The sequence below is a fragment of the Rissa tridactyla genome, chromosome 2, assembly GCF_028500815.1.
Source record: "Rissa tridactyla isolate bRisTri1 chromosome 2, bRisTri1.patW.cur.20221130, whole genome shotgun sequence".
In the NCBI taxonomy this organism is placed as follows: domain Eukaryota; kingdom Metazoa; phylum Chordata; class Aves; order Charadriiformes; family Laridae; genus Rissa; species Rissa tridactyla.
The window spans coordinates 67,837,030-67,855,427 of record NC_071467.1 but is presented as its reverse complement, the minus strand read 5'-3'; the positions used below and the strand labels follow the sequence as shown (position 1 = coordinate 67,855,427).

General features: G+C 38.2%; 1 protein-coding gene across 1 annotated transcript in view; it reads left to right on the top strand.

Moving 5' to 3' along the window:
• Positions 1-18,398, top strand: part of GABBR2 (gamma-aminobutyric acid type B receptor subunit 2) — a 488,425-nt gene that overhangs the window by 175,041 nt on the left and 294,986 nt on the right. Inside the window, exon 3 of the mRNA XM_054191752.1 lies at positions 14,077-14,247. Coding sequence (XP_054047727.1) covers positions 14,077-14,247 — 171 coding nt within the window. The remainder of the gene's footprint in view (positions 1-14,076; positions 14,248-18,398) is intronic.

The window sequence follows — 18,398 nt, the reverse complement described above, 5'->3', positions numbered from 1 at the left end:
ACTCGTTATCTGTACTCTGGAGATGCTTTTCTGTTCAGAGTAATCTGAATCTCTCTACAAGGGGAAAATCAGGAGCCCAGGAAGCTCGAGAATAAATAGACTATTACTGTGGTAGAAATGGAACCTGGCAATTCCAGTAACTTAGGGAGAGTAGGCTGAATGAATTTTATAATCAAATTAAAAAAAGAAGAAGCAAAAAAAGAAAAGAACGCCCTATTAATTTCTAGGAATTTCTGTGAACATGCTGCAAAGTTAGCATACATATATTAGGAAAAGTACGTTCATTTTTACTGTTGCTTAAACAGAGTGATTTGGGGTTTACCCTCTCCTATGTTACTGCATAAGTGATCAAATATACCGGGAGTCTCAACTGTCAAAGACATAATTCTCTTTAGTTGGGAAGTGTAAGGGTAAAAAAAAAAAACCCACCCGAACTCATTTGCTGCTCATTTAACAACTTTAACTATTTAACTTCAGAGAATTTCTGAATAACCTACTTGTAAAAAAGGCAGTAAATATAGTTAATCTTATTTTGGTTTTCACCCAGATGCACAGTACATTAATATAGGTTGCTAGTGCATCACTTGATATATATTCTTGGTAAAGCAGACATTCTTTTAACTGCAGAAAGAACTTCAGAATTCATCGTGAATGTGTGTTAGCATGCGGTAACGTGTAATTCCTCAGGAAAAGCCATCCAGATCACAAATTTAATTTCTGAAATCTGTGGCTGAATATTAATGGTTTATGTTTTCTGGAATATTAATGGTTTATGTTTTCTGCTCTGGAATTGCACTGGTCACCTTTGTCAAAGATGATTTCCATTTGCCCTGCTGTTTGTCCCATCGTGAGTTTGTCCCATCATGAGTTTGTCCCATGTAGAGGCCGTAAAAATAGTAGATGTGTTCACACTTGGCAGGAATATATCCAAGAGCAGTATTTGAAAAAGACCAAAAGAACTCAGCAGTACCCAAAATAACAGAAGCCAAAGTCAGTAAACTGTTAAGACTACGTAGACAAAGCCATAAGATATATGGTTTCAAAAAAAAAGGAAAAAAAAAAAAAAGAAAGCGCAAATATGACAACAATTTGGTCAGAAATGTTGTATAAAAATAAATGGCAATTCAAAAAAACTTTGGGTCACAAATGAGAGGGTTGAGAAGAGGCAAGTGACTTTAAAAATTACAACTTAATCACTGCACATAGATGTGAGTAATAAATAATGAATTACATGAGATTGAATTAGGAAAGATGATATTTAAACCAGCCTTCCAAAACTAATAAGCACTACCAAATTCTAATATGCATGTACTGAGTTTTCATATATGAGTTCCTTCTCTCAAATCAATATAACTCTTGAAATATTTAAAATTAAACTATATTCTTAAGCAGTTTCCTGGCTCTGTGACAAAGATCAAGCACAAAGATATTCCTTGCATGTGAAAAATTAAGGCTACATTGGGTTTATTACTACATACGGATGTGGAATGATGTAGTTCAGTTTTTATCTCACCTGGGCTGATTTAAGTTATGGAAAATACTGTAAAAAGAGAAAATTGATAAAGGACTATATTCAGGAATAGATGGGATTGTAGTGAACGGTTTTATGGAGTAAGTGACAAAAAAGATAACGAGGTCTAGAGAAAACATTCAGCTTTCAGCCTGCAGGAACTAGGATGATGGCAGCAACCAACAAAAAATGGTTGAGAGATCTTATTGAAGTGTGCGTAATACTAAATGGTGTAGATAACGTTAATGCTTTCTACCCAGCATGCACTCTAAGACCAGGGGCAAGTACTGTACTTAAAACCAAATGCAGACATAAAGAAACACTTATTAAATTAATTGTAACTGCTGAAGTGACCTGCAAGGCAAAAGTATTGAAAAAAACCACATTGAGGGTTACTCAGGCAACAATTAAGTGATGTCCTGGAGGCGCCAGTTCCACCAGGAGGAAATGCTTGTGCTTTCTTCCACTTCCTCAGTGACACTCGAGCCAGGATTTTTGTTTTGTAACTGTATTCAGACCATGACGGTTTGCCATTTTTTATTTTATAAAAGTAGATTACAATGCCTCATAAGATTTTTTTACAGCCACTCACAGATTAGAAACAACAGAATACAGCTTTAAGTTGACAAATAATTTTGTGATTCACATTGAATAGATCTGCATGAACATTTCCTAGTTGCGTACGTTACTAAAAGGTTTTGTACATGTAGCTTTCTATTTAGAGCATCTGGTTAAAATCTGTATTGACTGCAGCTAAAGAAAACCATAAAGTATATGATCTTGGTTATTTCTTAGAGAAGGATCAACAACATATTTGACATTTTAATGCCAAATATATTATAATCATAATTGTGATTGGCATTTCTGCTGAAGGTTTTTAGTGGCAATGTAACCCTAGTTGCCCTTGCTGCTGGGCAGGCAGTACTTATTTTGCTGACAACGTCTGTTGGCAAAGGAAGTTCCCTGATTTTTTTATCAGTTTTTATTTCATCGCCTCCCCTCCAGCAAGCTCTTGATTTCTGTAGCATAACCCCTCTTTATCCGTTATTAGAGAAGGAGCAGTTCCAAGCAACTGATGTCAGACTACTCTCTAAACACTTCTGGTGGGGTGTGACTGCAGCACGCAACGCTGAGATATCAGAAAAGTTACGGACCTGAAAGAAAAGGCAAATTAGCTCAGGCAGAGTGCAGAATTAGCGCCGAAGTATTACTCCCAGGACCTGATAAGGCGTCTCAGAGCTGTGCTGCTCCATATAGAGTAAACAGCTTCTTTATGTATCACTACATGGCATAGTGAGAATTTCACTTGTTTTGGCTTGAAAAATCTGGGATTTCTTGCTTAGGTTTGAAACTAGAGAATGAAAAAATAAACAGACCACTAATTCATGACTTCGGGCAGTGCAAGAAGTGGTTTTGTGAGTATTTCAGTAAATAGTGAGCTAACATGGTGTGCTTCATTTCTTCAGATGCTGTATTTCCAGTAAAAGAAATGAAAGGTGGAGAGGACAGAATTGGGACTGTGTTAGGGTATCCACTCCACAGAGCAACGGGGGAGTTCTCATCTTAAATCTCACCAGTGGCCCTTCCCGTTTCCAATAGAGTGCAGGGTTCGTTTGCTCACAAGAACAAGACATACCCGTACTGCACAATTAAGGTGTCTTTGTACTGGGGAAGTTTTTCCCTCCTTTTCATCATTTAGAGGGGGGGAAAAATAATAAAACAGATATTTTATTTAAAATCCAAATGTAGACAGAACATCTGTAGCTTTAACATGTGTTAGCTGGATGAAGTCTGACAAACAAACAATACTAATAGAATGATAATAGTTTGGGGCAGCCAGCCAGGAACACGCTGTTGTGAATAGGTCTGGAAATAATTTATTTATTTTTTTTCAATGAATTATGGCAATACAGCCGGTTTTATCACAGGTGAAATATTTTACAAAGTTGTTGCTTTTCTCTATATTTTGAGGATAATCTGTTATAGACAAGAGACAAGCAAGCCGCGTAGCAAAGTATGAGTGTAGGAGACTCTGCTTGATTTGGGATAAACAATAATGCTGTGACTGAAGCAGAGAAAGGATTTGAAGCTGAATTCTGGTATAATCCAGGCCAGTAGCCAAATGCTAAGCAACAGAGTGTGACAAAGATACACAGCCCTCTTTTGCAATGCAGTTCCATTTACGAAAATGCTCAAAGGATTTTGTCTTTTATTCTGTTTGGAAATGAAAACAAATTTTGCAGCAACTTCTGTAGATCTGCCATTTAATGTCAATGCTCTGGTCAGCCTCTAGTAGTAGGCAGAACACCTATGTTAGGTGTCAATGATTTGTGCTTAATGTAGATCTTAAAATGTTTTGTGGAGAGCAGAAAAAGCAATTAATGATTGCCAGATTTATTCCCTAAATACCTTTTCTATTTTCTTTCCAAGATCTGCTTCAAACTGTGGCAGACCTTTTCAAATGAATGGTCAGAAGAAATATGCAATGAAAAGGGGATAGTAGTTGTTTATTTGCCATTAATAGCGAAAGAATCAAGCCTGATGCTGAATCTACTCTGCCTTGGTGAGGCCGCATCTGGAGTACTGTGTCCTGTTCTGGGCTCCCCCGTTCAAGAGGGACAGGGAACTGCTGGAGAGGGTGCAGCAAAGGGCTACCAAGATGATTAGGGGACAGGAACACCTCTCTTATGAAGAAAGGCTGAGGGATTTGTGTCTCTTCAGTCTGGAAAAGGGACATCTGAGGGGGGATCTTATCAATGCTTATAAATACTTAAAGGGTGGGTGTCAGGAGGATGGGGCCAGGCTGTTTTCAGTGGTGCCTGGGGACAGGACAAGAGGTAACAGGCACAAACTTGAACATAGGAAATTCCACTTAAACGTGAGGAGGAACGTCTTTCCTTTGAGGGTGGCAGAGCACTGGAACAGGCTGCCCAGAGAGGTGGTGGAGTCTCCAACTCTGGAGACATTCCAAACCCGCCTGGACGCCTTCCTGTGCAACCTGCTCTAGGTGACCCTGCCCTGGCAGGGGATTGGACTAGATGATCTCCAGAGGTCCCTTCCAACCCTATAATTCTGTGATTCGGTGAATTTTGACTTTTTATGGGGTAATCCATTTGACATGATTCTGCCTCATGTTCAGCTGGTTACCGACTGAAACTATAAATCACAAAGTCTCCATCAACTTTACTGGTTGCACTGCTAACCATTGAATTGAAGGACACTCTCGATAACTCCATGATATACCTCCTTGGCATGTCTCAGAAGTAAGGTGAATAGGAACAGGTTGCCCAGGGAAGTTGTGGATGCCCCATCCCTGGAAGTGTTCAAGGCCAGGCTGGATGGGGCTTTGAGCAGCCTGGTCTAGTGGGAGGTGTCCCTGCCCATGGCAGCGGGGTTGGAACTAGATGATCTTTAAGGTCCCTTCCAACCCAAACCATTCTATGATTCTATATTAGGTTTGTTAGGGAGTATTTCTTAGAACTTACAATGGATCCCGTTATTTGGACTTTGTGGTTAGTCTCTTCTCGCAAGTAACATGCGATAGGACAAGAGGAAATGGCCTCAAGTTACGGCAGGGGAGGTTTAGGTTGGATATTAGGAAAAATTTCTTCACTGAAAGGGTTGTCAAACATTGGAAGAGACTGCCCAGGGAAGTGGTGGAATCGTCATCCCTGGAGATATTTAAAAGACAGGTAGACGTGGTGCTTAGGGACGTGGTTTTGTGGTGGTTTTGGCAGTGTTTGGTTGATGATTAGACTCGATGATCTTAAAGGTCCCTTTCAACCTAGGCAATTCTATGATTTGATCTGTAACTTCATTCTGCTCTGAACATGGTAACTCTTCTATTTTCTGTTCACCTGAAGTGTTGTTCTACGAATTCCTTTAACTTAGTTTTTTCTGCAAAGTTCTTAAACATAGACTCTGGCTGGTGTGAACAGGTGGCTGGAAGTTTTAATCAATCTTCCAGCCCGAGAGGCAGGTGAAGCCGTAATGCTAACGTGTAAATTGTTTTCTTCATTTTTTTTTTTTCAGCAGAACTGCTACAATTTTCAGTTGCTGTTTATCCTCCCCATTACTTGAAAACAAAAAAAAACCCACAAAAAAAACTCCACACCCCTCAGCTGAGGATCAGTTCAATCACTGTTCTTCAACATAACCCAGAGACTTGATGGGAGTAGAAAATTTTAACACCAAAAGACCGAACTGTATCGTCTGGTCTGACTCCTTGCATTCAGACATCTGCAGTTCCCACCGAGTTGTGTTGGGAGTTGGTCAGGCTACCCAAGCGAGAAGGAAACAGGACTGAGCGCTCCTTTCCCGTTAGCCTATAGGCACACATCTTTCAGCTGAAGTACTTCTCATATGGATTTTATTTTATCTAAACCAGTTTCTATCCTCAAAAATATTGATTCATTCAGTAGCCAGAATTGCTTCCTGAAATGTCTCCAGAGCAGCATGCAGCTGAATATCAATCTTATTGTGATTGGATTAATTCACTGAAATACCATCAGCGTGGAGGCGGGTGCCTTCCAACCTTGAGACCAGCTGGAAGTGCTTTTTCTGGAAACTCCCAGGTGCCAAAAGGCAGTCAGTGGAAGCAATTTCAGACATAGAATTAATGAAGGTAATGGCAGATGATATTGGGCAGGAGTATTTGGCAAAACGTCTGATTTTAAAAGGAACACTAGCTCTAATCAGACGGGTAATGTGTTACAGATGATGAAAGGGATGTTCGTCCATAGATCCATTCTTGTCCAGTGTGTTTAATACAATGTGTATTTTTATGTTCCCATTTGGATGAGGCATCCTGCCCATTTACCAGCTAGTGAGCCATCATAGATATTCTCCCAGACTTTTATTTTGCCCTTGCAACTGTCATAATGAAAGCCCATACAGAGCATTTTTTTAATGTTCGTTAGTTTTATTTGTTACAGCACTGAAGTTTGTCCAATCCCATAAAATCTTCTGAGCGTAAGTATGATGGAGTCTCCAGAGCTTTCATTCAAGTAAATATTCAAGAGTACTTATGACAGGTGAAAATGCAGATGATTTACCACTGCTGGAAAAGCGTAATTTCTTGTTAATGTTTTCTTCTTTAGTCCTCCTTCTTTCTTCTTTCAAATTATGTTAGTGCGTCACCTGTGCTATTTGGGGATCAGAATTCTAGTACAGCTGGTAGGGAAGACTGGCTCTTTGATTCCTAGGTCTGGTTCAGAAGCAGCTCCTTTACTGTCTGTACGTAGACACTCATCACCAGCAGCTGTGCAAGCAAATTGTCAAGAAACGTTATCTTTGTTTCTTGATCTTTATTACTGTGTGCTGCTTTCACCCGCTTTGAAGATCTATGCGGTGTCTCCATCAATGAAATTGCTGCACTTATCTTCTTATGTTGAAATATTTTCCAAATATATAGGTGTTTGCGACCATCTTTGCAATGTCATTTCCATGTACCTTTTCTCTAAATCATCCATCGAAGTTAATTACATGATACATTTCTTGTATTGCGGTGGGAAAGAGCAGTCTAATATATCACTTTTTTACTTTACGTGCTATCTTGTATTTCTTAAGGTTCTCTTTAATATTCTTCTTGATAATATATCACTATTTTCCTATTCCAAGTACTGTTATTATATTTAAATCTATTCATAACTTCACTAGTGGTAAGATCAAGTTCAGTGGTAGTTTGACTTCACGTCTGCGCAAGTTGGCTTGTATAGTAAGGTTATCGTTAATCTTTAAATAGTGAATTAACATTTAACTGAAATCTTTATATTTTGCATCTTTTAAAATTTATTGCAAAACATCAATTACTGTTCAATTAAAAATGCAATTTCCTCGTTACGCTTCAATCTATGCTCTGTCTTTGGGTTAAGAATATATTGTTTCACTCATTACATGACATCATCTAATGCTGTCTCAAGAGTTGCGGCAGGCAAATCTTTTAACTCTTCATTAATCATTAGTTTCCATTCTGGTTCTTCTAGCTCCTGGGACCATCAAGTCATCACATGCCCACACTCAAGTATTATTATTGTTGGCACAGGCTTGTCAAAGCTTTAGGGTTCCTGGCAAGGCACACAAAGGAATGGTGTTTGGTGTCACGAGTATACGTTGCTGCAGATTATCATCTTCCTGAGTTTCGTCCTCATTATTTTCCTGCGACAAGATTCTATATGTGCAACGTTGTACCATTATATTTTCTATGGAGCTTTCTGACATATTGCCTCCTTTTTGGAAAGAATTAGTTGCATTTTCCTTTTTCACAGGAAATATTGCTTCCTATCTAAGCATACACGGTGTGCAATCTTTAATTATGATGACAATAAATGATATCACCGATCGATCAAATCAGCGCTTTATATCCTGTTTAGCGATGTTGATTTATCAGCATAATTTGGCTTTCTAGAAAAGGTACATTACAGGTGATTTCTGCCATGTATAAAAAAACTCTCCGTCAAGACCAGTTTTGCAGCAACAGGGGCAGATTTAAATTTCTAGCGATCATTAATAAAATACTTGTACAAGCCACAGTGCACAAGCCTGGGAAAATTAAGCTAATCTCTCTGGTGCTCAATAAGCTAATTTTCCCCATTTGCAAACATGAATCAGTTGTCTTAGCAGATGACATTTTATTAAAGGGAGACTACCCTGTTACCTAAAGGCACCTTTTTTCTTTTTGTTTTGGTTTTTTTTTTCTTTTCTTTTTCCCCTCCAATGTATAATACTGCATGAACAACACAGCGTGTAGCTTTGTTTCACAACCTTCTCCTTTGGAGAGGCGAGTGCTGAGAACAATACCTCATTCTCAATTTGGGATTGACAAATCCAGATGCTTTGGCACCTCCTGCCAGATGTCGGGGGCCTTTGAGCTTCTGGGGAGTTTGTGGTGGGAGATGCTTCCCATCCTCTAGCCACTCCACTCTTTGCTTTATGAGGGCAGTGCAGTTTCCTACCCTCTTGGCTTTATGGACCTACAATAACTTTGCTAAGGGTTTCTGTTATTGATTTGCTTCCACTAATACAGCCCTCTTAAATGCACGTGACACTTAAACAGACCTGTTGCCTTAGATTAGGGTGACGGCTTACCCCAGGGATAGTTCAGCACTTTTATTTTTCCTCAGGCTTCGGTATGTTATTACAGTGACAAAAATTAAACATAAATGCTCCCTAGAGACAGTAAAACAACCGAACACCAGAAGATCTCTTGCCTTTTCTGGCGGCTTCCCTTCCCTCTGGAGTTCTTGGGGCTGCAGAGTGGCTTCAACCTTCCAGCTTCCAGCCTCTGGACTTCTATACGGGACGTGCACTCTCTATATAGTGTAGTTTCCTTTTCTAATTTTGTTCCAGCTCTCTAATATCCATCCTCTCTTACATAACTCCTAGTCTTTCCCATTGATTTCACTAGTTGTTTCATCCCATTTTCTTAAATGAATGCTAGAGCTTATCATCTTACCGTCCATGCTTCTGTACTGATTTTTTTTTTTGACGGACCTCATTGTTACTTCCCTAAGACAGGAGCGTGCTTGCTTTAACTTGAAAGCAGTCTAGATTGATGTTCTTGGTTTAATCTACCACGCCTCATTTCAGCTTCAGGTAGGGTTACAGAGCTAGCTTCTACTCCCCTTGTGCAGAATTGTTCCTTTCTACGCTTTGTTTTAACATTTATTTTTTTTTCACTTCACTCTAGCTATTGTTGATTGCAACCCTTCCCTGAAACTGTGTGGATATTCAATAAAATTAATGTTTTCCTGTTTCAAAAAGTATCATCTTTCTGGATAAAATTTAATTTGTTAAAACACATGCCTGACCCCAACACCTCCTTAGTAAAATTCTTCTGTATGTTTCTCAGTTTTTTGGCAAAGTCCGCCAGTTCAAATTCCTTAACCTGCCCATCTGTCATATTAGGCTGAAGCATTTCTCGTAATAGTTGTATAACATTTTGTCCTCTCCTGTTCTCTCCATTGTCAAATTCTACTTTCACTGTCAGTGTGAAGCCAAAGAAATTCCCTTGTCTTCTGTGGAATAACGTTTGGTTGGGTTTTTTTCAACCTGAAAGTAAAATTTGGATAATTTCCAAGCTGCTTTTTTTTTTTTTTTTTAAAGTATAAAAATGTCCTACATTTTATGACCTCAAAACTCTTTACTGTAAGACACACTTTTACACACATAGTCCTATCAGGTCCTTTCTGCATCATCTTTTGTGTTTTGTTGTTTTTCTATTTCACACCATTTCCTGAATTATTTTGCTTTGGACCCATTCCAGAACTGTTATTGTTGCTTGCTTTCTATTTACAGGGTAAGATAAAGCCATTAGCGGTGTTTCTGCTCTGCTTCTCCATTGCTAGCGATGAAGCACAACTACTCATCTCACTTTAGAGCCAGCCCTGTACTTATCTCTCGAACAGAAGAATCTGCACGACTACAGATCTGAGTCTAGGCGTACTGCAAAATGTCAGGGTGACCTACAGAGTTACAATTACCTCGGTGTGGTTTAAATATCATTAACGAGATCTGATTTCCAGGTACTTAGATCACAAGCGTGAAATTTGGGCTCTGAGAAAGTTGGTGGGAGTTTTGGCCCTGACTTCAGTGGAGTTGGGACTTCGTCTAAAATACTGGCTCACAGTCACCCTTTGTGGACCTCTGTGCTTTTGCTCCCACGTGGTCTGTCGGGTATATTACAGGCACAACACCACAGTAAGCTAAACATATGAGCAAATCAACTTCAGGTGACGTAATTTCAAAGTCCTTCTGCACTGATTCCTTTCATACTGACGCCCAACTTGAATGATTTCTAGGGTATTAACATTATTGGTTTTCTTTAAAGTGTGCAGACCAAAAAAGCCTTCTGACGAAACTCTGCTAACTATAATCCATTTATGTAGTGATCACACAAGCAATAGGAATAATATAAGAAGTGAGAAACAGTGCAGTTTAGCTGTTAAATAAAGTCTTTCATTTTAGAATTTGAGCAGACTTAATTGTGATATTAAGGCAGAAGAACTTTTACTAAATTATGGCTTTTATGAAGAAATAAACATTTGGTTTTCAATACCTTGGTCTATTTGGTTCTCATTTTGTACTATAGTTAATATTCTTACTTGAGTGGTAAATGTTATCTTCTTTACCATTTAAAAGTTTTAAATTCTGAAATTCTGTATGATCTCTGAAATCTCTGAGTCATTGTTTGTACGTTTCCCTACACACACTCATTTTAAGTCCAGAAACAGTTGCTCACAAATTGTATCAAATTGTAAGCAGATATTCTAAAGAAAGATTTCTGCGGGATGGCCTGAGAAGTAGGTTCAGTTTTTCTGACGGTATTCAAACTGATATGTGTATTTTTTTACATATATATATATGAAAATATGAACAGTAATGTGAAAAATAGTACTTTTGTAGTTTGCAAAGAGTTATATGAGCAGTAGGATTGCTATTCATCCATATTTTTGACTAAATAAGTAAAAGTTATAAAAAGAAATTCCTGTAACAAAAAGCGGAATGAGCTGTCTATGGCTTTCAGTGCTGTAGAATGAAGTGAAGAAACTGTGAAAAGTTTGCCTTTCAGTAGGTTCAAATCAGCCATGAATAAACAACTTGAGCCCTGAAATACAGAGGATTTATGGTCAGTTAAGAAGGGCTGTACCATCTCAGTGCATATGTGGGTGGTCTGTGTTGTGAACTTACTTGTTTTATCACATAGCTTAAAGATTTTGCTGTGAATATTTTACTGATATTTCCATATAGTTGTGCTATATCACGTACTTTTCCAGTAAGCTTACATGGTATCAATTTATTTATTAACATGAACTTTTCATTACCACTTTTTAAAACATAATGAGGTGGGTTTTCTTCTTCCTTCACCCTCCTTGTCCCCCCCTCAAAGCAGAATATGGAGCGCGGTGATTGTTGGGTTAAGTTCATTGCATGTCCTCAAACTCTCGTAGGGGCAATTTTGTGAAGAGTTAAATATTTTCAATGAGTTAACTTTTGTGAGAAAGAAGTGGGGCGGGGGGACAGGGAGGGAAGACTGACATAACTATTTCAGATTATTCAGCCATCTCTCATGAGTGTCTTGATAAAATGGCAAAGTGATGCAGAATGAGACTAACCATGCTCTGTGTGATACTTGAAAAAAAGGCCTTGGAACATTTCCTACATTCCAAGAATTGTTTAAGCATGAAATTTTCCCGTTTTATATTTGAATAAAACCTTTTTTCAAAAAGAAAATTAAGAGAAATGTTCTTTTGTAATTCAAGTGTCATTAGTGTTACACATAAACCTGGATTCATCTCATCTCGCTTTACATGGCTGAGAAATTTAAGTTATGAGCCTTCTTCATCTTTCTTCAATCAATGAAGAGAGCTAAGGTTTTGCTTCATTGTTTCCCAAGGAAATCCGGGCAATTAGGATACTCATTTAGGCACTTTGTTTAAGTCACTAAAATGTCAAAGGGTGGATCTGAATTGACACACTTAAATCACAGATCTGTGCCCAAAAGCCAGCTCACAGCTATAGAGACGCTCCTCATTACTAAGGTTTTTTGTACTTCCGATCAGAAAAATTTACCATTCTGTGAACCTGAGTTAGGTGAACGTTGCCAATGTTGCTTGTCACTACTGTTACTTCGGTGTTGCTCCTTACTACTTTTTCTTCAGGATCAATCAAATTATGTTCGATCCAAAACCATAATAAGTTGAAAAGCAAGTCCTTTGCAGCCACCAGGCTGCAAGCTGCGCCAGGCTGCTGAGAGGCATTCCTCTTCATGCTGGATTTTGAAATTCACGTTTTCTCTCTTTTTCAGTCAGAGACAGGTCCTTATTTCCACTTTCATTGTGCAGTGGATGCATGATGTTCAGCATTACAAGGCTAGACAAAAAAGTTGGCTAGGTCTACTGGCAGACCTTCATTCTTTTTCCTTTGAAATCAGCTCTTCACAAACTCACTGCTGATTACTAAGTGTTATGAAGTTTAAAGTGATCTAAACAGTATTGTTTTGGAAAACCAGGACCACAATATCACAGTAACTCATAGCATATTTTTTAAATAAAATCTAATAAAAGAGTAGTTGCTATATTAAAATTTTTTTACCTTAGACTTACATGGTAGTAGAAGGTCTTAAAAATCCCCTCTAGCTAATGACTGGTGAAGAGAAAGAATCTTCTCTTTTGGAATGGTAGAGTGTAGACTGTCCAGTTATACACACTTCAAGTTGTTTGGATTTCAGTGATTTTAATTAATTTCATTAAGGAAAATAAACTCTGTTCAGGTTTAGGAGGATATAACAATGCAATATGTTCTTTGTTGAGTCTGAAATCAGAGAATGAATCCTGGCTCTGACAGGCTAAATCTAGATTTTTATGACGAAACATGAAGAAAAAGGTAAATCTATTATTTCAGATTAAAATTGTCTATTCTGACTTTCAAAAGAGGGTTTCTAGCTCAAATATACCAAATGCCTGATTGAATAAAGTGTAAACTTAATACTGTGGTTGGATGTACATATATAGGCTTGAATTCAACTACACTTCGTGACTGTTGAGTTTGAAAGACTTAACACGACTGTATTAGGGAGATTATTTTTCAACAGTCAAAGCAATTTGCATTAAATTGTTACTTTAAAAAATCCTCAGCTGCTATGCATGGCTGAGAAAAAAAGCTTGAAAAACACGTTCCTAGAAACCTAAAAATTACTAGAGAAAGTAACCACAAGTATTTTTGGATTTGGGGCATTTTCAGAATGTGAATATGCAGGCATTCCCTTCATAACACTCCCTGAAAATCATTCACAAAAATATAGAATAGAGCAGAATTCACAAAAATATGCTGCCTTTGACTTCAGCAGAAGAATTCAGTGACGTTTTCTGATTTATTTTTTTTTTCTGTGTGTAAACAGGTTTCCTCGTTTCTCTCATTATAAGCATTCTCAAACCATGTGCAAATTCTGGTGTTTTCAGATGTGTAGAATTAGCCACTGAGTCCCCTTTGATAACAAAGATGACAGGGGGCTGCTTCAGTGGAGGAAACTGGGAGTCAGGTAAACTTCTGACTGCAGCCTTGTCTGCCGGCATTATTCTCCGTTTCTGATACCTTTTCTATTACCTGAAGATATGAAGAGGTGCTACTAGAGGTTCACCCTCTAATTCAAAGATACATAAGAGTTTGAGAATATCGCCTTGGAACAATTCTTAACTTTATGAAGCATACATAGAAGGAAGTTGATGGGGAATTCATCCTAGAGATTTACTTCCTTAGAGCTTCTTCCTCTGTGCAATATATAAGCTGCATGATCTCAAACCAAGGATTTTACACCACTGACTTTGAAGATTCCCTAGTTTAATTTTATGGCAGGTGGTTTATAGAACTAAGGTATTTCAAAAATCCCTTTAAAAGTAAATAAGTAAATGGTGCTGGTAGGACTTCCAAGCTGTATGATGATGAAAATTCTTTATAGGACCGCAATGCATGGATTGTGTTTTGTTGCACTGAGAAGAGCAAAGTTTTTCTTCTGGCTGCTAGATGACTTATGCTGACTTTCCTTTTTTTGTTGCTTGATTTTTTTTCAGCTTTCGTTTGCAGCAACAACCCCAGAGTTGGCTGATAAGAAAAAATATCCTTATTTCTTCCGGACGGTGCCATCTGATAACGCAGTGAATCCAGCAATTTTGAAGTTACTCAAATATTATCAGTGGAAGAGAGTAGGAACTTTAACCCAGGACGTACAAAGGTTCTCTGAGGTAAGATTTGCATAATTTCCAATGCACAAAGAGAACTAGTAATGTCAGATTTCCAAGGAGCTAGTTCCTCCATTAATGGCAATTAAGTAAAAAGAAACAGACCCACTGTTTGGCTTTGGTCACATTTGCTGTACTGAATAAAATTAATTCCCTTCTGTGCTTATTTGACCGTCTATAGTAAAAACTAACTGTGCTTTTTTGCTCCAAGATCATTGCACCCAAGTGCAAAAAAAATCATTTTTTTTGTTGTTGTTGCAAAGGTTCCTTTATGCTCTTTGACTTGCCAAAGTGTATGATTTTGAAGGAGGCTTGTATCCTGACATTGGTTCACTTAAAAACTTCACTGCGTTCCTTTTGTGTGCTGACTTATTATAAGCATCAGTCTGATCAGTCTGAATATTGGAGGGACAAAACCTGTTAAGTCTATGGCTGAAAGTACTGGAGGAGCTTACTGAGACAGAAATGACTGAAGCTCCAGAACTGATAAGATCACATATTATGCACCCTCCAAATCTTCTGAGTTTTACCCCGAGCAACATTTTGGTCATAGAAATTGAAATAAAGTACGGACCAAGTGCCTTAAGTGTGGTTTTAACAATAGAGCAGTTAAAAGAAGACAGCCTTTAAGTAATTAATCAGAACAAGACAAGGGAAAGAGCTGGCCCGTTAATTGACAAGAGAGGCAAAACTAATAGAGGCATGCCAGTTTTGTGGTTGCTTTGTTGTTGTTTTTCCTTCCTCAGCATTTATTTAAGAAAAGGCTGACTGTTCTGAAGACTAGCATAATTAAAACTAGTTAAGAGGGGTAAGAGTAGGTTAGAGTCTGCTTAGATGAGACGGATATTTTCAAATTGTCTGGCACAATTGATTCACTGTGGAGTACTTAAGAAATCTTAGACTCTTCCCTTATGAGCTTTGAGAATTAAGGGATAAAAAGTAAGTGAATTTTAAGGGGAGGGAAGAAACCTTTGTGTCTGTCTTTCCAAAAAATACATAAAGACCCAGGGAATTATAGACCAGTCAGCCTAAATTGAATTCCTTGAAAGACACTTGAGCAGATCATCTGTTTGTAATCCCCGAGAAAATAAAAAGATGCTAAACAATGGCCAAAATGGATTTGTCAAAAATAAATCGTGTGAAACAGTCTAATTTCCTTCTATGACATGATAACAGGTCTTGAGTAGATGGGGTAGGTGATAAGTGTGGGTTTTTTAATGACTTATAAAAATAATATAAAGGCGCTCCTAAAGAAAAGTAGGGAAACTTGGTCTTGAGGAAGATACTGTAAGAGCAGTTTCTAACCAGTAGTCCTGCCACCAAGGTTAATTGACATCAGATCAGTTGAATATTTGTCTTTAAGATAAATGCTGAAGCAAAAGTAGCCAAAAAGTATGATATGATTTATCCTTCTCTGGCTTGGAATTATATTTTCAAAGAGTAGTTATCAGTGGTTCACTGTCAAACAAGAAGGATGGGATTCTGTCAAGTGGTTTTCTCTGGAAAGAGATAAGGTTTTCTCTGGATAGTGGGATAGAGAAAATGTTTATTAAATCTGCAGTTGATACCTACTTGAAAAGCTGCAAGCACTTTGCAGAGGACAGGATTAGGTTTCAGAATGATCTTGACAAGTAGAGAAAGGCTTTAATATAAATAGTATGTAAGTGAAGAAGTGCAAAATGCTAGACTACAATAATCAACAAATATCAACAAATAATATCAACAAATATTAATGAAGAATGGTTATCTAGGCAGCAGATCTCCAGAGAAAGGTATGGGAAGCACTACAGTGAATTGCAAACTGGGTAAGGGTCAAGAATGTCAGACTGCTTGACCTACTCTAAAAAGCAGAAAGGAAGCAAATGGCTCAAATTTCACCACCCCCACTGTAATGCAGTATTGACACTTAAGACACACAGAGTAAACGTCAACTCTGCTTATTGCTAATTAGGTCTAAGTTGGAACATCAGGACTATTAGCGTCTTCCAGAAGGAAGTAAATCAGAGAAGTCTATAACAATGTTAAATAATCTGTAAATGTGTTTTATGAGGAAGACTAAAAGTGGAAAACAGTGGAATAGACTGGACCTTTGTCATGGTTTGTTAAGATAAGACTAAACACAATTTTTGGTGATTCTTGGGATTCTTGGTCTTCCTTTGGGACAGAGGGATGGATTTCATGTCTGTCCCGCTCACTTAAGAAATGTTAAAACTGCAGCTTTCTAGGGTTTGCTAGGGTGCTGCACCTGAGTTCAAGGTCTTTTTATTCCTCTTGAATGGTAAGCCACTTCTTTCTGTGTCCAACTGCAAATTCAATTTAGTGTGATTCATTAAAGCATTCAGATAATGAAAGAACCAGTTAAAACTTCCTTGAACCCAGGTGGTTTTCGTAGAGCATGTTGAGTCCTGAGTCTTTGAAATTATTAGAGCTCCGTCGTTCCTTTTTCAGCTCTGTGCAGAGTTTCTTCCTTCCCTTCATGTTCCTGTGCAGACAGTGAAAGCACAGGAAAAAACGCGGAAATAACTAATAGGCTGTCCAGGAGCAGTGAGGGATGGGAGCCACCAGCAGCAGAGAGGGAGAACGTGTGTTGGCCGGGCAGAGCCCAGCCCCACTGCAAGAGGAGGGGCAGGCCCAGAGGTTGAGGCCAGGCTCAGCCAAGGGTGCAGATCATCAGGCAAGTAAGTCCTTGGCAATGAGGCAGGTCCAAGGCCAAGCTGGGAAGTCAGTCCATGCGGGTCAGGGTCACGTCTAGTGATTGCTGGGCAGGTCCATGTCAGAGACTGAAAACACAGGACTAAAGGTGTGGGTGGAGCATTTAGGCCTGTTAGTGATGTCCAGGTGTTGGTATAAGTCTTTACATCCACTGAAACCATAATTTTCCTTCTAAAGGAACATCGGGTAAAACTATTCTTCTAAGTACTGTTTAAACCATTCCTTTTCCTAACATTTTTTGAAAGTGACAAAATTGTTGAATAGCGTCTAAAACTAATTTTTTTTTGTAACATCCTACTGAGTTTAGAATGCAATTCTTCTTTTCTATGCTGGAAATGCATTACAAGCCACTAGCCCAGAAGTAACTGAATGTCATCTCTGTTTACTCTCATATAAAATAAAATAAAATAAGCAGAAAGAAATTAATGGGGTCTTTAGAGAAGCCTGTTTAGTAATTCAGGTGATTTTACTGTTAGCAACAAGAGAGCACATTGCTCTCTCATTTTTCCATCTCCCAGAAAGACTGCACCAATTTGACAGATCTTTCTTTTTTTTTTTTTAATCTATAACAATTTGCATATCTATCTTAATTTCCTCCAGTTGTTCTTCCACCCAAACAAACGTGGGGATAGATATTGCCTTCTTGTTCATGTTATATAGGGAAGACTTCATACTCATATAGCTTAGTCAACAGGACATCTAATTGTATCTCTTCAGCTGCCATCTAACTTCTGTTTTTTCTGGTCACTTTTTTCTTTAGCTGTATCGCTGTCTCCTGTCTCTTTGCAATGTGTACTATGATCTTATATCCTGATAATTAAAGCTTGCATAACCTGTCCACAAGTTAGCTGCCCATAAAAGTCAAACCTGTTTGTTGGTTTACCTTGCCTTGTAATGAGGCAGTTGTCTCAATTGCTTAGATGATCAGTCTTACTCCAATTTATCTCTGGAGGCCAAAATTACAGAGGTTCTCTTGCTTCCATTTCAGCCATTTCCTTTGGGAACCCTTCCTGCAGCGACTTTGCATTATCACCCATTTCCTTTTACTTGGTGGAAAAAATTCTCTTTCTTATAAACAAATGTTACATCTTCCTTATTCTCCAGATCACATAGAGAGACAAAAAGTAGGTAGAGAGAATGGAGACATTTATGCCAGCATGCTGTCAGTTCTTGAAGCACGCGAGAAATATCTGTATATCTGATACTGTGGTGTGGCTTGAGGCTCTCTTTCTTGGCATTGTTTGGATCCCAAGGATTGTGACTGTTCAAGTGACTATTAGTATTCCTTGTAACTCAGTCAGGTCTGTTTGTACAACCAGAAATGTTTCTTCTATTGGATTAATAATTAAATTGTGTAAGTTGTCTTGGTATAAGGATAATATACAAAATTCATCAGTTCTGTCACTTAACTAGGACAATTTCATACCCATTGTGCTTCTGTG